Genomic DNA, 23,124 nt, shown 5'->3' on the forward strand with positions numbered 1-23,124 from the left:
TTATAGCTATATCTAAATTTGCCTTATCTGTATATGGTAAATAATCCACTTTGTATACCTGACCAGTGTTCAGACACGTTCTCTGTCTAACTTTTTCTCCATCACACTTCACTAACTTCTCCTCCTTTCTCCTATCTACTTACCCTCCTCTACACTCTCTTTGCTCATGTTCTACCTTTCTTCCCTTCCCCCTCCTCCTCTATACTCCCTTCTTTTTTGCCTACTCCCCCCTTACTTTTTTTTTTTTTCTCTCCATTATGGCACCCCGGGAAGAGACCCAAGGGTCCACCCGACTAAATTTGTTACTATAAATGTAAAGGGACTAAATAGTCCTAGGAAAAGATCCATAGTTACCAGGGAGTTGCATCGTTTACAGGGGGACCTATTTTTCCTCCAAGAAACCCACTTCGCCAGGCACAAAGAGCCAAAATGGCATGATCGCAGACACCCAGTTGCTCTCTTCGCATCTGGGCCTCACAAACACAGTGGGGTTGGAATTCTCATACATCACAGGGTCCCATTTCAAGTACAAACAGTGGAGCGGGATAGAGCAGGTAGATTCCTTATAGTGGTGGGACTCTTGTATGGCAGACTGGTTACACTGGTGAATGTTTACGCGCCAAACACGGCACAGCACATTTTTTTCAGGACACTCTCCACAAAGCTTCTGGAAATCTCCAGGGGAATAGTGATCCTGGCAGGTGATTTTAACGCGCTACTTGTCCCTAAAATGGACACCTCCAATGGTGTATCGAGTGTATCACATCATATTCTCAAACATATCAACAACACCATGAAAACACATTTATTACATGATATATGGCGCACAATGCACCCAGCAGAGACAGACTTCACTTACTATTCTAGTCCACATTCAAAATACTCACGTATCGACTACCTTTTCACAGACTCACAGGGCATAGAGTATGTCACACATAGCGATATCTCATCTATTACATGGACAGACCATGCACCGGTCTCATGCCTAATGGACTGGCCGGATACTCCGGCAACCCCCTATCTATGGCGTCTAGATGACACATTGCTGTCCTGCCCGCTTGTAGTGGAGGACATCAACACTAAGATGACAGAATATTTCACCTTAAACATGTCCGAGGACCTTGCAATGACCACGGTGTGGGAGGCCCACAAAAGTGTTATTCGGAGAATCCTAATAGATCACAAAAGTAGAATGGTGAGGCAAACTAGGGAAAAATACAATAACACTCTCAAGCAGATAAGGAGACTAGAAGAGCAACATAAAAAGTCCCTGGCTGATACTGACTTACTGACAAAACTAATCCAAGTAAGAGAGGACTTTAAGCAGCTCCTACAGGAAGAGAATCAAAGAAAGGCATTGCTTCTGAAACAAACATACTTTGAGGGTGGTGATAAAGCAGGGAAATTACTAGCTAGAGCCCTCAAGCGCTCCCAACTAAAATCATATGTATACACGATCAAAGATAAAGATGGCAGGACTCAAAAAGACAGCACAACCATAGCGGAGTCCTTCCGCAATTATTATAGCAAATTATACAACCTAAAGACTTCCCTGACATCCCCTACTCTATTGGACAGGCAGAAGACTACTAAAATAACGGAGTACTTAGCAGAAACACGCATGAACACTTTGACGAAAGAGACTGTAGATTATCTTGAGTCCCCCCTTACACAAGAAGAGATACAATCCGCATTGTTAGATCTGCCAAATGGGAAAAGCCCAGGTCCAGATGGGTTTGGAGCTAGATACTATAAAACTTTCCTACCTATCCTCCTCCCCTACATGCAAGCTCTATTTACTAATACCTCAGAAACGGAGACGTTGCCTGCTTCAATGCTGACTGCATATATAACAGTAATACCAAAACCAGGCAAACCCACAGACTTACCTCAGAGTTACAGACTGATTTCGCTACTAAACACTGACGTAAAGATACTGGCCAAGACCCTAGCAAACAGAGTGAATGGCATCCTCCCTGGACTGATTTCTCAGGATCAGGTGGGGTTTGTCCCTGGGAGGGAGGCGAGAGATAATACTTTGAAGGTTCTACAGCTAATTGAATACTCTAAAACTAACACCATTCAGCTTGCATTACTGTCAACCGACGCCGAAAAGGCGTTTGACAGAGTTAATTGGCAATTTCTTAGAGGTACAATGGAAAAGATAGGCTTTGGGGAAAAATTTTTGAGAATGGTTTTTTTTCTCTATATTCCACACCCAATGCTAGAGTTAAAGTGAATAACATTCTCTCGTCCCCCTTTGAGATCTCAAATGGCACTCGGCAGGGGTGCCCGCTGTCGCCCCTGTTGTTTGCTATATCGGTTGAGGCGCTGGCGTGTAATATCAGGGCCAACTGCCTGATTCGGGGAGATCAGATAGACGGTAATGAGTACAAAATTGCAATGTATGCAGATGATCTCATGTTTACCATCACTGAGATAGAAACTTCAATTCCTGCTTTGTTAATTGAATTTCGGAAATACGGGGAAGTATCATATTTTCATCTTAACAACACCAAATCTGAATTACTAAGCATTACGTTGTCCCCGAAAACTTTGCAATGGCTTAAAACTTATAGCCCATTTGTCATTAATTCTACCTCACTAAAATATCTGGGGGTAAAGCTCTCAGCCAAGGTTACAGATATATTTGAGGCCAACTATGTAGCTCTCAGGAAAGAGATTTCTAACGACTTATCTACTTGGACACATAAAACAATTTCATGGCTAGGGAGAAAAAATGTTCTCAAAATGAATGTCCTTCCCAGAGTACTATATGTCTTACAGACTCTGCCAATCCCTCTTCCACACTCCTTTCTTCCATCTCTACAGAGGCTGTTGGAGGAATATGTATGGAAAGGCATCAAACCTCGGGTGAATAGAAAGACAATGTACCTCCCTAGGGAGGCGGGGGGGCTAGGGCTCCCAGATATACTCTGTTACAGACGGGCGGTTCTTCTTCAGAGGGTAGTGGAATGGTGCCATAATGATCCCCAAAAAGATTGGATAAAGCTGGAAACTAGTATCCTTCGACTGGAGAATCTCGCCTCCCTCCCTTGGACTGACAAAAAATTTAGGACAGTGTTGATAGCCAGTTACCCCATGATTGGCGTAGTATTAGATGAATGGGACAGGACTGTGCAAATAGACTCACATATATCCACTGTGTACTCACCGTTGACCCCAGTCTTTGAGAACCCGGGAATCCCGATACAAGCCCAACTTACGACTGAACACACTCACCCCACACATAAGCTGATCGGACAATTTGTAGCCAATAGGACTATGAGAACTAGAGAGGACCTGCTAGCTAATGAACCCTTTCTTGAGGTCCCTTGGTTTGTGTATTTACAAATCAGTCATTATATTACAACACATAGACACAAACAATCATTTTTGCGAGATCACACGCCTTACGAGGGGCTTTGTACACAAAAAGCTATCCCAAGACACTTAATTTCAAAGATCTATCGGCTTCTCCTGACAGAAGAGGGCAGCCTTCCAACGTATGTTAGACAATGGCAGGCAGAGCTAGGGGTTGAGTTGGAGATGCGGGAATGGCAGCAGGTGTTTATGACTACCAAGACGGTTTCGGTATCTGCACACATACAGGAATCACAATATAAACTAATGAGCCGGTGGTATCTTACACCATCTTGTCTTAAAAAGATCTACCCAAACACATCGGATAAATGCTGGAGGGGGTGTGGAGGTATAGGTTCTGTAACGCACATTTGGTGGGATTGCCCCATGCTGGAAGACTTCTGGAGAGAAGTCTGGGAACACATGCAATCAACCTTGGAGACTGAGATCCCAAGGGTTGCTGAGTCGCTGCTGTTTCACTTCCCTGAGAAGATTAAGGACTCAACTAAAAGGTCTTTATTATTGCTAATGTTGACTTGTGCTAAGAATTTGATTCCGGCCAAGTGGAAAACACCTCAGATCCCCCTGATAACAGATTGGAAACAGGCGGTGAACAGATTACTAAGCCTGGAAAGATTCCATTATGCTAAGATTGGGAAGTTGGACAACTACGAGATGATGATCCAGCTATGGAGCGGCGAGCGCTCTGATGGGCAGTGACCATGGAGTGCTGGCATTTCCTCCCAATTGTATCTGGTGTCTTCCCCTCCCTCCCCCCCGTTTTTTTGTTTGTTTGTTTTTTCTTCTTTTCTCTCTCTCCCCCTCCTTCGAATCTTATTCTCAACCCCTTTCTCCCTCTTTTCTGTATACTCTCTTTCTCTCTCTATTATGACTGGACAGGCAATGTATATTTTAGGGTCTAGAATTGTTGTCTGTGGTAAGCTGGTAATAACTGTTACTGTTGATTTGAAGATTGAAATTGTTTTTCTTTTATGGAGTTTGCTCCCTGGAGCAACATGCTGAGCTCATGACATGTGAAGTATAAACTGTTTCTCTGTTAACACTCGGCAAGGAAATCTAAGAAAATGGAAGAAAATAGGAGTCTTGCATCTCATACACCCCCCGCTCCGTAGCTATTTGGCCTAAAAACTTAACAGACTTTTTTCATGTTGGGTAACGGGAGGCAAACTGTATGATTGTAAATGTATGCTGCTTCTTTATAAGGCACTGTTTGTGCATGTATGTTAACATTTTTATTTTTATTTTTGAAATAAAGCTCCTTTGAAAAAAAAAAATTAAAAAAAGATACAGCCAATGAAGGGCCTATGAAGACTGAGCAAAGGTTGGATTGTAGTATTTTGTTCGGCTAATCATGATGGCCATGTAGACCACCCATAACAGGGATGAAAGTGCTAAGAATAGTACAAATTGAAACAACCGAGTTAGCCATGGGTGTTAGTCTAAGACAACTCTGCTTTTTTTGGGGTTTGGGTGCAGCTAATCATGAAGGCCGGATAGACCTGCCACCATTTGGTGTTGTAACAGGTATTAAACTGCAAAGAACAGTACTACTTAACACAACCTACTTACCATGGGTCCCAGAGCATATGTTTGGTTATTATATTTTGCAAGGGTAATCATGCAGGCCATATAGACCTCCACCAATAGGGTGAGTATGAGTAACAGCTATTAAAATGCGAAGGACATTACTAATTAACACAACATAGTTACCATGGGTCGCAGACCAAGAGCAGATGTCTTATTATTATATTTTGTATGGGTAATCATCCAGGCCGTATAGACCTCACCAAATAGGGGGAGTTACAGAGATTAAAGTGCTAAGAATGGTAGTACTTAAAACACAACCTAGTTAAAATGGGTACCAGACCGCATGTCTTATTATATTTTTTCAGGGTAATCAGGCAGGCCATATAGAACACCCCCGATAGGGGGGGGGGGGGAACAGGGATTAAAGTGCTAAGAAAAGTACTAATTAACACAAGCTAGTTATCATGGGTCCAACACCGTGTGTCTTGATGTTATACTTTGTCAGGGTAATCATGCAGGCCATATAGACCTCCCTTGATAGGGGGAGTAACAGGGATTACAGTTATAAGAATAGTACTACTTAAACACAACCTAATTACCATGGGTCCAAGACCAGATGTTTTAATATTATACTTTGTCAGGCTAATCATGCAGGCCATATAGAGCTCCAACAAAAGGGGGGGTAAGAGGGATTCAAGTGATAAGAAAAGTTTTACTTAACACAACAAAATTACCATGGGTCTCAGACCGCGTGTCTTGTTGTTATACTTTGTCAGGGTAATCATAACCGCCATATAGACCTCCACCAATAGGGGGAGTTACAGGGCTGAAAGTGCGAAGAACAGTACTACTTAACACAACCTAGTTGGGTCCAAGAACGCATGTTTAATTATTAGACTTTATCAGGGTAATTATATATCTAACACATCTATCTATTTCTCTTCTATTGATTCTATCTAACTATCAATCTATGTATATCTATCTATCCTATCTATCAATCTATCTTCTGTCCGGGATGTTTTGAGACAGCCACTTTGGGAATGTTAGTTTATTTAGGCCCATTATGGCTTAAAAGCAGACTCTGCATAAACTATGTAATTTTCCATGGGAGTTTTGCCAGGGATCCCCCTCGAGCATGCGACAGTCCAGGTGTTAGTACCCTTGAAACAACTTTTCCATCACTATTGTGGCCAGAAAGAGTCCTTGTAGGTTTTAAAGTTCGCCTGCCTATTGAATTCAATGGCGGTTCGCGCGGTTTGCGGGTTCGCGAACAATACCGGAAGTTCGAGTCTGCCGTTCGCGAACCGAAAATTTTAGGTTTGCGACATCACTAGTTAATAGCACATGCAGTTAGAGACCAAGTTATAATGCTCTGTTCAATTTATCATCCCCAGATTGTATAAGGGGTTTAATGTGTAGATCTCATCCCATAGAGTAGCATTCACTCAGGTCCAATTGCACAAGGTCACGTTTTCCTCTTCTATCCCTTCCTCTTATTTTCACACTTTGTTTTGATTAAATTGTGCAATTTAGCGCTTCCTTTAGCCGGCTGAACTTTTTCCCCTTTTTTTTCCTTCTCTCCTTCCCACCTTCCACCAAGCAACCAATATGGGTTAAATTTATGCCTTTGTTTAGGGAAAGTTGAGACCTGAATTATGCCTCCCAATTATGCCTTTACTGAGGTTTTCCCTTTTTACCACCACTTTAACATAAGACACAAGCATCCAGAGGCACTTCTCTTTATCACTGACCCCTTTGGACACGATACTCTCCCAGCACTCCACAGATCCGCAGCGTAGCTTCACATCGAGCTTGAATCCTCCCTTTCAGCACCGGTGGGGGAGGGGGGCTACCGCAGTTGGTTTTCCACCCAAGCTCTCCAGCAGCAACGCCAAGACCCGCTGGCTCGTTTAGCCACAGCGTCAACTCCTAGCCAAACTCACCTCCTCCCACGCAGCACCGGTGGGGGAGGAGGGAACCAGTCACACGGCCCCACACTGAGCCGCCGGAGAGGTAAAAGGGGCAGACAGAAAAAGCTCCTTCAATCACAGCGGGCAGTACTCTTCTCTCCGCACCGGCAAGATAAATGACCAAAGTGAAGAGTTTACTGGAATCCGGAGGGTGATCAGGAGAAAAATGTATTTTCACAGTTTGGTGCAGCGCACCTTTGCACACACTTGTTCCTTTTCAGATAAGGTCGCTGGTGAGGGGGGGGGGAGGGTAATTAAGGGATTTTAGATACTTATTTGTAAGTAAGATTTGAGAGTTGTTCTGGGATAAGGGGTCTCAATGCAGTGGGATGGAGTTCCACTGCTCTGTGTTCCGGTGCGTTGAGTCTGCTGTCGAAGCAGCTACCCCAATTCCTCAGGGCCAGGCGAGGGAATTCACCACCAAGAGCTGTAGACTGGAGCACAACCACTCAGCCACCTGTGCTAAGCTCCTCCTCCGGCACCCAGAGTATGCCTAGGGCATGCAATTTTAAACAACTTCCCAATTTACTTTTATCACCAATTTTGCTTTGTTCTCTTGGTATTCTTAGTTGAAAGCTAAAACTAGGAGGTTCATATGCTAATTTATTAGACCTTGAAGACTGCCTCTAATCTGAATACATTTTGACCACTAGAGGGCATTAGTTCACATGTTTCATATAGATAACATTGAGCTCATGCATGTAAAGTGACCTAGGAGTGAGCACTGATTGGCTAAACTGCATGTCTGTCAAAAGAACTGAAATAAGGGGGCAGTCAGTGGGAAGCTAAGATACAAGATAATTACAGAGGTAAAACGTGTATTATTATAACTGTGTTGGTTATGCAAAACTGGGGAATGGGTAATAAAGGGATTATCTTTCTTTTTAAACAACAAAAATTCTGGTGTTGACTGTCCCTTTTAATACTCCTCCCACTCCCCTCATCCTCCAGTCATTCTGCCGAGGAAAAAGGAACAGTAGAAGAAATATCAGGGTGAAAGGTGCCAGAAGGATAATAAGGACGCCCCACATAAAATTACGTGTGGGGAGCTGTGGACTCTTTCCATCAGAAGAAAATGAAATTATCAGGTAAGCATAATTTATGTTTTTCTTCTTAAATGGAAAGAGTCCACAGCTGCATTCATTACTTTTGGGAAAACAATACCCAAGCTATAGAGGACACTGAATGCCAAGACGGGAGGGTACAATAGGTGGCCAATACTGAGGGCACCAGGCCTTAACCTCTACCCAATAAAAAAAAACCTGCTTTGTCCGAAGCTGAGAAATTATAAGAGGAAAAGCCCCAAAGACACTGACTTGCAGACAGTCCAGAAGCCAAACTAGAGACCGCAAACTGACTCGACTGAGCCAACAGTCCTCCAGGAGACACCGTGGCCCAACAGACGGTCCCCCACTGCTCATCCCCCACAGATGAAGGAGAAACCAGCTGAAACCCCCAAGGGGACAAGGCAAAGGAGAACCAAGGAAACCTGAAAGGTCCTCTATAACAAAAAAGAACACCTCCAAGAGGGAGCCCAGCTTACAGAGACCCAAAGGGGCTCAAACAGGAGAAGGAGGTCATGCCTATACCAAGTGAAACCCGGGATAAAACCGGGCACAGAGACAGAAAAGACATCTCTCCAACATCCTGCAAGCACAGAATGCAACTGAAGAGGCAAAGTCCTCCCAGTGACCATAGAATACCAAAGCATTCGCCATGAAAAAGTGTGTAATACAACCATGAGAAAAAAAACAAGGTTGAGAACACAGAGTCCATAACAGGACAACACAGAGGGTACTTGCGAGGAGGAAGAAGCAGTCAAGCAAGAATCAGACCACAAAAGCAACCCCCAGATAGAGGGCACACTCCAGGCAACCTAAGTCGCCAAGCCTACACACAGGTCCCTAAAAAGGGGAACACAAAACTTCAATCGAGGCCCCCCCAAGAAGGGGAGTATACCCTCAGAACCCAAAGGAAGAGTAAACCCTCTTCTGAAATCAATGGAGCAAGTTGAAAGGAAAATCTATACCCTAGCAGACTGAGATAAAAGGATAGACTCAACAAGGCTCACACATCCAGAGGAGACTGCAACCTGAACGCAGCACCTCAGACCAGTCGGCCATCCTGACCTGCAGACCCACACCCAGCTGGACCAACCCAGCCTCAGGGATTCAAGACCGGGGAACAAAGGAATCCCAAAACAGGTAAAGGAATGAGCGTAAGGATAGAACAGGCATCCCCACAGAGTAAAAGTACAACCCGAATCTGAAAACAGACAACAAGGCCATAGACCTAAGGATCTATCAAAATAAAGGCCCAACAAACTCTGACTTGGAGCCAGCAAGACCCCAGGGGGAACCAATCCTACCTTTCTACCTCCCATCCAGGAGAAGCCCCAAGCAAGGACTCTATCTCCATAGGGAGGAGAATATCCCCTAAAGAAAAGGGATGATGCCGGAAGGGCAACAACTGTCCTCAAGGCCCGGATCACCGGCTAATGGGAAGAGAAACTCCCAACACAGATGTCCTAGAAAAGGATCCCCCTACAAGTAGCTTGCTAAGCAGAGGCACAGCCAACCAATTCACCTGCAGAGCAGGGAATCCATGGGAACACTGGCAAGCTGACCAGGGGAATGCAACCCTAAGGTGCAGAAATTGGGCATCCATCACCAGCTGCTGGGTATGAACCAAAAACCCTTGAGGCACAAGCCACACAGCTAAACACTAATTAAATTTCCACATTGGAAGGCTTGCTGACACCAGAAGCACGCGTCAGATCAGAAAGCAGGAGCTTTGCCTGGGTTCAAACCCACAACCTTCTGCTTTGGGAGCTGTGGAGCTAACCACTAAGCCACATATCCCTTTGATGACATGGGCTACTCTGTGGAAAAGAGTAAAAAATACTCCAAAAATCTGGCCAACCATGACCAGGTTAGGTAGATGGACCAAGGACATAGCCCAAGTTCCCACTACTGTGGAACACCCAGCCCTGAGATCTAAGATTCCAAAACCACCCAAGACTGGGTCAGGAAAAAGGCCAAGCGAAGCTTCAGCAACCGGAAGTCTCAGGGAGAAAAACAGGTCTGGGCACCTAATAGTTCAGGCAAACCTTACCCTAGAACTAAACACCCCAGCTGACCAAAAAGCCAGACACAAGGGATATGGCTGCATATCCAGAAAATCTGGATAGTGATAAGAACTCGAAAGCCCGACCAAAGGAAGGAACCACCCCAAGCTAAAGTCCAATGCTCCAAGGAGCAAGGCTAGAAGTCATATGAAGATACTTCTCAGAGCCTCAGGACAACCAAGGGATACCTCAAGGTCAAAAAAATCCTACTAGCAGGACTAGACTCTCTATCACCTCCGCACAAGCAGAGGACACCAGGAAGAGAAAGGCACTAAGCCTACCCAGCTCCGGAAAAAAGTCCCTGCAGGGAACAACCATTACCCAGAATCAAAGATCCCTAAAAGGAGATCCAACTTACCCGGAGACAATGGAAGAAGACCCAAAGGTCTCTTATAACTCAGACAGACAGTACACATCAAAGAGTAATAGCTGTATCTACCTGCAAGGTATCAAGAGCTGCAAAAGGTTTCAAACTGCAAACCTTCTGCATGCTAGACAGCTATCCTGTACAAGCTGTTGGACCAAGCCCAAAAGGACAAATCCAGAGGCCTAAAAATGAAGGCCAAACCGCTCAACTGCGGTAAGGGGCGATAAGCCCTCCAACCCTCCTCCACATGGGGGAGGAAATTCTAAGTTCTGATGAAATCAGATGTCAGATAGAGTGACGCAGCGTAAAAACTCCCCTGCCCGGCCATCTATGACTAAAGGCTATAAGGACTGAAATAATCCTTCCCGCCTCACGGACCCACAGGTCCTCTCGAATACTTAGTTGAACATGAAAAACAATTATAACCTGAGCACTCGGAGCTTCTACCGAACCAGCAGAGCAGAACAGCGACACGTGTCTGAACAGCCGCAAGACAGAATAAACCCAACAGGACCGGCCTGCACCCAGGGTCCTAAACGGCAAGCTGCATAAATTCTCCCTCATAGGGGAAAAAATGGAAACCAGACATTTTTAACATAGGACTAACATGTCCAAAACAACTTCCGAAGAAGTAATAAAGAGTATCAATCCCAGAAGGTTCCCAAAGGAAACAAAAACAAATAAAAGACATCACATCGGAAATTAATAAAATATAGGGCAACCCGGAGGTTAACGCCCAAAAAGACACAGGCCTACCATCGGAAATTAATAAAATATAGGGCAACCCGGAGGTTAACGCCCAAAAAGACACAGGCCTACCCACAAGACCAGCCAAACGGAGCCCTATCTTTCAAAACTGGGAAAGATCTCAACAAATGACAGGAGATTACGTCATCACCACATGTCTAATGAGGTGCACCATTCGAATTAGCAGACTGAAAATCCCCATATCTGGTAATGATAGGATCATTCAATAACTGAAAAACATGTCTGAGCAATACGCAAAGGCGCACAATCCTTTAAAGAAAGGCACAACACTCAGGGACAGTTACACCCATGGGGAACTGTAGAGACCCTCCCTAAGGCGGAAGGCCCGGGACAATAGGGCACAAGCACATTCTCAAAGAAACATCTGGACTCTGCAGATGAAAAATCGCCAACATTATGTGGAAGGGAAAATGTGCTGCAACCTCCGGGGGGGAACACGCCACCCTGCATGGAGGAATCAGAAACTGGGTTACCCGCATGTGTATAAGTATGAATTGTTAGGGAACTCACCTCTCGGAGGACAGGACCCCCAGAGGCAGATGGCTCAGCAGTCCCTTGATTCCCCAAGCCTGAGGAACCAGGCGCTCTGAAATGGCATATGGAACAAAACTGGTTGACATTTGTCAACGAGGCCAATCCAGATTCGTCACCAGACACAGAATCTGAAATCAAAAAAGTCTCAGTGTCAGAATCCACCGTAACTGAATCTGAAACGAGCACAGTCTCAGCATCAGAATCCTCCATAACTGGATAGAGGAAATATCAATATGGACTAAAGTATGAAAAGAATAACGGCACCTGACACCCACAATAGCTGGGGCACTCACCACCACCTATGACCAGAGCCCTGCGGACTAGAATATCTCCTTCACCACATGGTCAGGAATGCGGAAATGGGGAACGGAACCACGCCCAAACACAAGGTGAACCCGAATAGGCCTCAAAGTTCCAACCACAAGCCCATAAACATCACACATAAGCAGGTTGAATCACATAACAAACATGATTATAAACTCCCCTGTTCAATAACCCCTCTCAGGAGATATTAACCCTCAATTCCAAGATACTAACAGAGACTCACTGAGACCCTTATGTCATATAGTTAGACCCGCAAAGGTGTGTAACCTGTCGGGAAAACATTCACATTACAGTACATTGACGATAAAGTAAAATGAAACTATCTTACCGGAATCTACACCGTGGAACAGGAACATGGCCTTTCAAGTGTGATGAATAGTGGCATAGCCTCCGCCATGGACTTGAGAGAAGAAAGCAGACAGCGGAGTGAAGTTCGACAACGCCGATTGCTTGAGGAGCTGTTAATATGAGTCAGGATGGTTTCGCAGAAAGACTCTCCCTGCATCGCCGGACTGACAGGACTACTTAAAACTCCTGTCCCATGCCAAAGAGTACTACCCTCCATAAGAGACAAAAAACAAAAATTAAAAAATTCTGACACGTCTCTGCTAACCTCCTGGGACGAAAGGCAAAGAATGACTGGGGGATGAGGGAAGTGGGAGGAGTATTTAAGCCTTTGGCTGGGGTGTCTTTGCCTCCTCCTGGTGGCCAGGTTCTTAATTCCCAAAAGTAATGAATGCAGCTGTGGACTCTTTCCATTTAAGAAGAAAATAGTATCTAGTGTTACAAGTCAGAAGCAACACATTTTTTTATTGAGGTCAGGACTAGTCGAGAACAAAAGTAAAGATTACATACTTAATGCCTGACACAGGAATCAGTCAGCTTACAAGGATATTGCTAAATCGTTATTGTGTATTGTAAATTTGTTCTTTTGAAGCCTTTCCCACCTAAATAGTACAAGTTTGACCTATTAAAGTCTTTCTCAGTTTTAGAGTGACGGTTTTAACTGCATGAATGAATCAACTAATTTTTTTTGTTGCATGGATTTGTTTTTTCCTTAAAGGGACATTTGTTTATCCTATTTCAGCCGAATGCAATAAATAGCCAAACATTTGCTGTTACATTTATCAGAAAACAAATGCACATGTTTAGTATATATCGTGTGTAAATACAGCTCTAGTAATGTGGACAGTAGATTAAGTTTTTTTTGTGTTTACTGCTTGCTCAGCTGTTTAACAATTCTTAATTTACATAGGTTTATTAACTCAGTTTAAAGTAATTATAATCTAAACACTGGTCACACCTAAATAATATTAGATGTAAATGGTTTAGTCAAAAAAAGATAAGTTTATTTCTTAATTGCTGCAGTTCTAGGAAGCTCTAATTACTGATAAAAAGCTTGAAGGCATAACTAAATTATGTAATTAATTATAAATTGTTAACAAGTTTTATAAGGAAAGTTATTACTCAAACTGAACTTTATCAGTTAGGTATAATCACACCATTTGTATTAAGATGGAAAATGAGGTATAATATCAATTTAGGATGAATACTAATAAGAAAATATATTAGTATTTATTGTATTAATGTTAAAATGATTCAGTTTTTAATTTATATTTAAGGAGTGTCGGTTGCAGAAAAGGCAAATACTTACGCTATAGAGGTCTGTGAAGGAACTATATCAGGGAAGTCTGTGAGTGGAGTTGCAGACATTCTGTAGGAGAAGTCAGTGCAGGCGGATGTAGAGTTGTGTGGTTTTTGTGCCCAGAGCTGGTTGATCAAGGGGCGGGGTTAGGTATTTCAGTTTGTGGCTAAGTATAACAGGATATGACTACGCTTAGCAGCAGGAACTATTTCCACCCTTCTCTGCCCAATGGGAGTGCAAAACATAGAACTGCCACTGGTTTTAATAAAGTGAAAGGGTAATTCACAATCCCCTTACCATCAAATATAAAATAAAACAGCAGGGTGTGTGGAAAACACAGAGAATCTCTGGTTTGTGATTGCCTCAATATTCATAAAATAGAACATACATATTTCCTACACATGCAAAATTATTTAGTAATATAAATATATATCTTCCTTTCTACAGTAACATCTGAAGAGACAAAAGTGCAACTACTTTTTAAAGATTTTTTTTCTACCTGAATAGAACACCATATGTAACTTATTTATAGTTAAATTTGTCATAATTTTCCATACTGTTATCCGTGTTTACCTTGTAAAATGATTACCGTGACATGATAAATTGGCATTAGAGTTGATGGAACATGTTTCTCCTAAGTGTCAGGCAAGTGATGCATCATTAAATAGATAACAGAGACATCAATTACTGAAAACCTGATAAAGCAAATATATCAGCAGGAGCATCGCCAGCAGAACAGCTGATGATATTAACATTTAATACATTAACAAATCAATCTTTATCCATTAGCTTAAATATATACCACAGTTTTATGACTCAGACTTGTTTGACCTAATTATCTAAATTGTTATCAATGAAACTGAATCAACTTGTAGTGAACTGATTCAGAGTAGGCAAATACTATATGATGATCTATTATTTGTACTCTGAATGACAAATAAAACCTTTGGGACACTTTCTTTCTTTCCCCTCTAATTTATTCCACTCAAGTTATTTTTTTTCTATGAACTTCACAAGGGATCTCAAAGGCCTGGCCTGTTTCAGGCCTATACCTAATTACTTCCATAATCATATATTTTTGTGTGTTTGAAACCAATGTTTGACTATTTTTCTCGATAAACTAATAAGTTATTAAATAATTTTAATTAACATATCAATTTCTCATTGAGTGGTCTTACATGGCTCCCCATAAATCAAGACTGAACTTTCATTAATTAATCTTAAAGTAAGCTTTATGTTTAACTCAAAACTTGTCAAATAATTCATTGGGAGCATCTACCACTATCATAATGCCATATTTTCATTTAGCAAAAACATTTACACTTTTTTTTGTTGACTGTTCATGGCAATAAATAGAAAAAAGAGAAGAAGGTAGCACTCTTGTAGCAGGAAACACCTTTTATTAGAGCAACGTTTCGAGGCTACTTGCCTCTTTCTCAAGCTTGCATATACTGAATTGTGAACAAGACTTTATTCACAAGGCAATTAGTGAAGGGCCAATCCCTAGGCTCACAAGGGGCGTGTGCAACAAAATGACATCACACAGCAACTGAGTGAAAAAAGTATCAATTATTAACCCATTAGAGACTGACTGGAAGATTGGTCCAACAACTGTGTACAATTAAAAACAATGTAGCTACACAGAATAGAGGAAAAGCAAAGTAGGATCAAAAAATATAACATTAAACTAAGAGAAAACCGTTTAAATTAATGGCATAAGGTCAAATTCTCTGTTAAGCCCCTTTGGTGACATAGTATCTAGTAACCAAATCCATTTGGCTTCCTTGTACAATAAATCTCTCATCCTGTCACCTCCTCTGGATTTTTTATTTGCATGGTCAATAACCATAAATCTTAATTGATTGACTTGATGGCCTTTATCCAAAAAGTCGGAGGGGACAGGAATATGGGATTGTTTATCGTTACCAATATTAGATTTGTGCTGACAGAAGCGGTCCTTGACCTTCTGGGTGGTCTTGCCTATATATAATAGGCCACATTGGCACTTAAGAGCGTACACCACATATGTGGAATTACATGTAAAATACCCTGGGATCTTAAATTTCTTGCCTGTATAGGGATGAGAGATTTCTCCTCCTTTAATTACGCTATTACATTGTGCACACCCCAGGCATGGGAAAGTCCCATTCCTAGTGGTGCCCAAAAACGTTTGACCCTTGGTAGTGGTATTGATATGTGCACGCACCAATTTCTTACCCATGGTGTTACCTTTACGGTAAGCTGCTCTAGGGAATTCTTTGAATTCCAATTTGTCAGGGCAGGCTTCCTTTAGCATAAACCAATTCTTTTTGATGATATGAAAAATACTGTTACTCATAGTACTAAATGTACTGAAAAATGAGATCCTATTAGGAAACCCTATAGTTTTAACCACAGCATCAACAGTAGGATCCACCTGAATCTGACTAAGTTCATGTGGGCTATACCCTCTCTTGATGAATTTCTCCACCATTTGGCCTGATCTTGCCTGACGTTTCTCTGGGTCACTAACAATTCTATTCACTCGTATGAGTTGGGACTTAGGTACGCTTCTGAATAGGATGGTGAAAACTGGATCTATGCAACAAAGTGTTGCGATTGGTCGGTTTCGTATACAGATCGGTCTGTAATCTGCCTTCAGAAACATATACCATGGTGTCAAGGAACTCAATATTAGTCATACTTGTTTTCACACTGAACCTTAAGAATGGGACTTCCCTCTCTATGTCACCTTTTAGTATGTCAAGTTCCTCAGGGGTGCCCCGCCACAAGATGAACAGGTCATCTATATAGCGGATCCACCCTATACACCTTTTCTGAAATAGAGGATGAATGTATACATATTTTTCCTCCACCCAATTCATGGTAAGACATGCATAAGATGGGGCCACATTCGACCCCATCGCCGTCCCCTTCTTTTGTAAAAAGAATTGATTGTCATACATGAAATAATTATTAGTTAATAATCTCAAGTAACTGGATCAAAAAATCACATTGTAAATCACTGTATAGACCACATTGGGACAAGACACTGTGTACACTCTCAACCCCCAAACCATGGGGGATGACAGTGTACACAGATGTCACGTCCCAAGTTGATAACATAACATCTTGTAAACCCTCATATTGTTGAATTTTAGAAATGAAATCCAAAGTATCTTTGACATAAGACGAGTGAATAGAATTGTTAGTGACCCAGAGAAACGTCAGGCAAGATCAGGCCAAATGGTGGAGAAATTCATCAAGAGAGGCTATAGCCCACATGAACTTAGTCAGATTCAGGTGGATCCTACTGTTGATGCTGTGGTTAAAACTACAGGGTTTCCTAATAGGATCTCATTTGTCAGTACATTTAGTACTATGAGTAACAGTATTTTTTATATCATCAAAAAGAATTGGTTTATGCTAAAGGAAGCCTGCCCTGACATATTGGAATTCAAAGAATTCCCTAGGGCAGCTTACCATAAAGGTAACACCATGGGTAAGAAATTGGTGCGTGCACATATCAATACCACTACCAAGGGTCAAACGTTTTTGGGCACCCCTAGGAATGGGACTTTCCCATGCCTGGGGTGTGCACAATGTAATAGCGTAATTAAAGGAGGAGAAATATCTCATCCCTATACAGGCAAGAAATTTAAGATCCCACAGTATTTTACATGTAATTCCACATATGTGGTGTACGCTCTTAAGTGCCTATGTGGCCTATTATATATAGGCGAGACCACCCAGAAGGTCAAGGACCGCTTCTGTCAGCACAAATCTAATATTGGTAACGATAAACAATCTCATCTTCCTGTCCCCTCCCACTTTTTGGATAAAGGCCATCGAGCCAATCAATTAAGATTTATGGTTATTGACTATGCAAATAAAAAATCCAGAGGAGGTGACAGGATGAGAGATTTATTGTACAAGGAAGCCAAATGGATTTGGTTTCTAGATACTATGTCACCAAAGGGGCTTAACAGAGAATTTGACCTTATGCCATTAATTTAAACGGTTTTCTCTTAGTTTAATGTTATATTTTTTGATCCTACTGTGCTTTTCCTCTATTCTGTGTAGCTACATTGTTTTTAATTGTACACAGTTGTTGGACCAATCTTCCAGTCAGTCTCTAATGGGTTAATAATTGATATTTTTTTCACTCAGTTGCTGTGTGATGTCATTTTTTTGAACACGCCCCTTGTGAGCCTGGGGATTGGCCCTTCACTAATTGCCTTGTGAATAAAGTCTTGTTCACAATTCAGTATATGCAAGCTTGAGAAAGAGGCAAGTAGCCTCGAAACGTTGCTCTAATAAAAGATGTTTCCTGCTACAAGAGTGCAACCTTCTTCTCTTTTTTCTATTTATTTCCTTAGACCTTGGAGGGGGGTCTTTGAAGGTTTGAGCACCTACTCTCTGCAAATCCTGCAGTGTTATATTTGGATGGGGATGACCCTGGAGTGCTGATCCAAACATTGACTTTACCTGTTCATGGCAATAAGACATCACCTGTATTAGTTATGTAACAGATAGCGCTAACACTAACACTTTATTTAGATGGATGACAAGTAAAAAGAATCTTCTAACAAAAATGTACCATAATATTAGTAACACAGCAAAAATGTGTGTGAGAAATAGAATGTGAAGACAGAAATGTGGGTGTTCACTGCTGTCAACCAGCACTGCCTTCTGCAGCTAAATCACCCTCTACAGGTTGCTTATATAAGAGTGCTTCACCCACTGCTGACATTTAGGGCAAGATTTATCATGAGGCAACTCCCTCGATTGGATAAATCTTGCCCTTTGTTCTTAAGACATGTGCATGCCCTTTTGGAAAGGATCTAAGTTTCAAACAATGGACACCAAGAGAAAGAGGTAGATTCCATAATAGAAGTAATATGGATTTTTTTAATATACTACTATATTATGTATATCAATCTGTATAATAAACTCTTAGTTTTACAAAAAAAGAGCAGAAGTATGTTTTTTACATCCCAAAGAAAGTTGCATATGCTGTTATATTTCTTCTTAAATTTCAAGATTTTTTATCATAACTTTGCATAATCTACTGATTTTTAATGTTGCAGCTAGCCCCGAGATCAAAATTCTGTTATCAGTAATAACACTACCATTATTATGGAATCAAGTTCCTTTTAAATTATGCACACACTGCAGGTGTGCATGCATGTGCAAAAGCACATTTCTGGCTACTATGGTAGTGTGCATGGTAGAGAGTCATGCACAATACATATAAAGATTATGTACCTCTACCCCCTAGACAAGTGTGGACTGTTTTATGTGACTGCTAGAACATGCGTTAGTCAAAAGCCATGTCTCTAAAACATACTGCTCATGCGAGCACGCTCAAATACTCCCAAAACTTTGTGCTACCTAATACACAGTAAAGAATGCAACTATCATATATGGTAAACCGGGGGGACTTTGTAAGAGAGCAAATGATCGCAAATATTAAGGGGTTAACTGTGGTTCTCAGCTTACAAATTTACAGGTACACTAATTAAATATCATACTTCACAATTGTGTTATTGTTACAAGATGTTTTGTTGCCCTTTAACAAACGCTAGGATTTACCATCACTAAAAATCAATGGGAGTTTCATTCATTGTTAAAAAGGTGCCAAACTCACCCTTTCTCTGCCGTTGCACAGCGCTAAATTCATCGTCTCCAGTCGCTCATAGCACAGTGATCTTCTACCAATGAGGTGCCGTTTGCACCTCTGAACCAATAGTGGTGCTTGCATACAGAAACAGTTGACACGCACCGCTATTGGTTCAGAGGTGCAAACGCCACCTCATTGAAGGAGATTGTTGTGCTGTGGGCGGCCAGAGCCACTAAATTTAGCACTGTGCAATAGCACAAAAAGGGTGAGTTTTTTACAAGGTTGATGAATGAAACTCCCTTTGATTTATAATGATGGTAAACCCTAGCGTTTGTTAAACGTTTGGATTTACCATCACAAGTTTTCAATATTCTTTCATTATTTCTTTTGTTCCCATTTCCTGTGATTTCATTCTAATAATTTTGGTTTTTCCAACTCTTGTTAGAAGTGGAAGTGCAGACTCCAGACTTAAAACTGCTATATTACACACTAGTTGTAAAGCCTGCCCAGAGGGCAGTCTATTGTGGTGACAGAACCTTTGCTCTCTCCCCCCCCCCTCTCTTTTGCTCTCTCTCTCCTCTCTTTTGCTCTCCCCCTCTCTTTTGCTCTTTCTCCTCCTTTCTTTTGCTCTCTCTCCCCCCATTTTGTTCTCTCTCTTCCCCCTCTTTTGCTCTCTCTCCCCCCTCTTTTGCTCTCTTTCCCCCCTCTCTTTTGCTCTCTCTCCCCCTCTCTTTTGCTCTCTCCCCCCTCTCCTTTGCTCTCTCTCCCCTCTCTTTTGCTCTTCGCCCCTATCTTTTGCTCTTTCCTCCCTCTCTTTTGCTCTCTCTTCCAACCTCTTTTGCTCTCTCTCCCCCCTCTTTTGCTCTCCCTCCCCCCTCTTTTGCTCTCTCCCCCCATCTTTTGCTCTCTCTTCCCACTCTCTTTTGCTCTCCCCCTTCTCTTTTGCTCTCTCCCCCCTCTTTTGCTCTCTTTCCCCCCTCTCTTTTGCTCTCTCTTCCCCCCTCTTTTGCTTCCTCCCCCCCTTTTTCTCTCTCTCCCCCCTCTCTTTTGCTCTATCACCCCCCTCTTTTGATCTCTCTCCCCCCTCTTTTGCTCTCTCCCTCACCCACTTTTGCTCTCTCCCACCCCTCTTTTGCTCTCTCTCCCCCTTCTCTTTTGCTCTCTGGTGGCTGCCCACGCAACTGATGATGGCGAGGGACGCATTACAAATGCTATTTTAGTATAGATAGTCATTAGCTGCATATACCTAGGTTCTAACATGTTGGGACCCACTGCTTTATGTATGCTAAATTGTATAGAAGAAGGATGTCCGGACTTCAGGGCAATGCCCTACAAAAGGCCCTTTTAAGGCTATTGGTAGTTTAGTGTTAGATTGGGGGTGTTTTTATTTTGGGCTGTTTTTTTTATTTTTTGTAATTTAATCTTAGTTTGTTTTTTATGTTAAGTTAGGTTTTTTATGTAAATATAGGATTTTTGTGGTAATTTTTAGTTAGTCTTTATTTATTTTATGTAATTGTAGTTAATTGAGGTTAATTTAGGGGGTGTTAGGTTAGGGGGCTTAGTTATTAGATTAATACTTTGCGTTGTGGGGGGATGGCGGTTTAGGGGTTATTTAGGTAGAATGCATTGGGGGGTTGGAAGATTAGGGCTTAATAGTTTTAATAGGTACTTTGTGATGTGAAGGGTTGGCGGATTAGGGGGTAATAGTGTTAATAGGTAGATTGCATTGTAGGGGGTTGGCGGATTAGGGGTTAATAGTGTTAATAGGTAGTTTGTGTTGTGGGGGGATGGTGGTTTAGGGGTTAATAGTGTTGATAGGTACTTTGCGTTGTGGGGGGATGGCGGATTAGGGATTAATACATTTATTAAGTAGTTTGCAATGTGGGGGTTGGCGGATTAGGGGTTAATAGTTAAATTAGGTAGATTGCCTTGTGGGGGGATGGCGGTTTAGAGTTTAATACATTTATTATTAGTTGTGATGTGGGGGGGATGACGGATATAGGGGTTTTGACGTGTTGTGTTCATTTTTGGGAGGTGGGTGAGACTTTTACGGGCGATTAAACATTTTTATTTTCTTAGGCGCCACCAGTTTATATACTGCCGTAAGTCACTGGCAACTCCAGAAAGGTCTATTTCTACACATTTCTGAATGTGGCTAGTTTATCCGACTTCCGGCAGTTTATGATCTGGTGGCACGTATATATGATTCACTCGATGTGCGAGGTGAACTTATGGGCAGCATGGGTTTCAGCAGTTGCGCTGAAACTTACACAATATATGTTATCTCGCCCAAAGAGTTTACTTAGCAGATCCTTACACTGATGAGACAGATATGAAGGGATGGGATACTGACTGTTCAGTACTTTATTTAAATGCTCCTTGCTGTCCTGTCCATTGTATGGCAGGGTGCCACAGACCGTTTTATACAGGGTAACACTGAGACTCCAAACATCAACCTCTGAGCCGTGGTATAAATTGCTTTGGAGAATCTCTGGTGCCATATGGGTAGGTGTTCCGCAGAATGTTGTTAGCTTGATACCAGGTATGAAGGTATCACTCAAACCAAAGGCAGTGAGTTTGATGTTATTGTTAGAGCCCAACAATAGATTCTCAGGCTTCAGATCCCTGTGTTCCACGTGTTTTTCATGACAGCAGAAACGACCTGACGGAACAGTTTACTCGCTTCTTTCTCTGGCATTGTCCTTTTATCACATAGATATTTAAAAACATCACCTTCACAGGCGAGCTACATCACCAGGTAAAGGTTGTCTGTTGTTTCAAAAGAATCAAACAACCTTATTATGTTAGCGTGATTGAGTTTCTGTAATATATGTATCTCCCGATACAGCTTCTTCAGTCCTAAGGGAATTTTAACAAGGATCTTGACAGCACACTCTTTGCCAGTCAGTGTGTGCAGGGCCAATTTCACTTTTCCAAAATTACCTTTCCCGATGGTCTTCCAAAGGCAATATTCTCCTGCATGAACATATGACAAGTTGCTGCCGCCACCACCATGTGTGCTAGTCATAATGACTGTATGACTTTTACCAAAATATATCAGATTCAATGTATAAATACACTAGGAAAAAATATGCTTCTGCTACGTGCAGACTCGAATAAGTTAAATTAGTTTTTCAGGTAATTTATTCCTGAATTTATACTATCCTGAAGATTTATGTCTTTGTGATGTCATAGAAGCACTGGCACCTATTCCACAGTGGCAATTATGACATCACATTAAGGTGAGATGAATGGCAATAATGAGCAGCAATATGGAGACCCTTGAACTCAGCCACCTTCAATTTTTTTCCTCCTTGGTTGGTTGTTAATATGTTGTACATATTATATCCCTCACAAACGCATGCCTATTGCACCTGTGTGTATAGCTCTAGTTGTGGATGCTAAGATTGCTGCCAGAGATGTTGCATGTGCATACAGTCCACTCTGAGATTTTAGTTACCAGGGGTTGCATTTGTTTCTAGAGAAGACACATCTAGCTAGAGATACATTCAAAAGTAAAAATAGAATGAATGGCTGCCTTTGGGCCTGAGGATGAATATCTATCGTTCCATTTTAACATGGCAGGAGTGACATTTTTATTTTTAATTTAGGAGTCAACTAATACTGAATGCTGAGAAGCCAGACACACACTTTTTAGAACACATGAAGGGAAATTTGTATATAGATGATGTTGAATAATTCAAAAAGCAATCGGCTAGATTACGAGTTGTGCGCTAGGCTGAAAAAGCAGCGTTAACAGGTCCTAACGCTGATTTTTCCCTACCGCTGCTATTACGAGTCTTGCAGGTTTAGGGGCACCGCACACTTCTTTGGCCTTCCTGCAAAACGACTTATGTAAACTTCGTAAAGTCTTTT

The 23,124-nt window shown here is 41.9% G+C and overlaps 1 protein-coding gene across 1 annotated transcript; it reads right to left on the minus strand.

Annotated features, from left to right (window-relative positions):
- Positions 1-4,353: 4,353 nt before the first annotated feature.
- LOC128662760 (serine/threonine-protein kinase par-1-like) lies at positions 4,354-22,276 on the minus strand. The gene is made up of 3 exons (XM_053716698.1): positions 21,999-22,276; positions 21,519-21,804; positions 4,354-4,440 (listed from the first exon to the last, which is right to left on the minus strand). The coding sequence occupies exons 1-3, from the start codon at positions 22,274-22,276 to the stop codon at positions 4,354-4,356; spliced, it is 651 nt and encodes a 216-aa protein (XP_053572673.1).
- Positions 22,277-23,124: the final 848 nt, after the last annotated feature.

The sequence above is a fragment of the Bombina bombina genome, chromosome 1 (assembly GCF_027579735.1).
Source record: "Bombina bombina isolate aBomBom1 chromosome 1, aBomBom1.pri, whole genome shotgun sequence".
NCBI classification, from domain to species: Eukaryota; Metazoa; Chordata; class Amphibia; order Anura; family Bombinatoridae; genus Bombina; species Bombina bombina.

Coding starts and splice junctions, on each gene's coding strand:
- LOC128662760 (XM_053716698.1), bottom strand. CDS start 22,276: ATGACTAGCACACATGGTGGTGGCGGCAGCAACTTGTCATATGTTCAT. Junction 21,805..21,998: donor GACAACCTTTACCTGGTGAT/GTAGCTCGCCTG, acceptor CTTTGGTTTGAG/TGATACCTTCATACCTGGTA. Junction 4,441..21,518: donor GGCGAGATAACATATATTGT/GTAAGTTTCAGC, acceptor CCATTTTCTTAG/ATTTCCTTGCCGAGTGTTAA.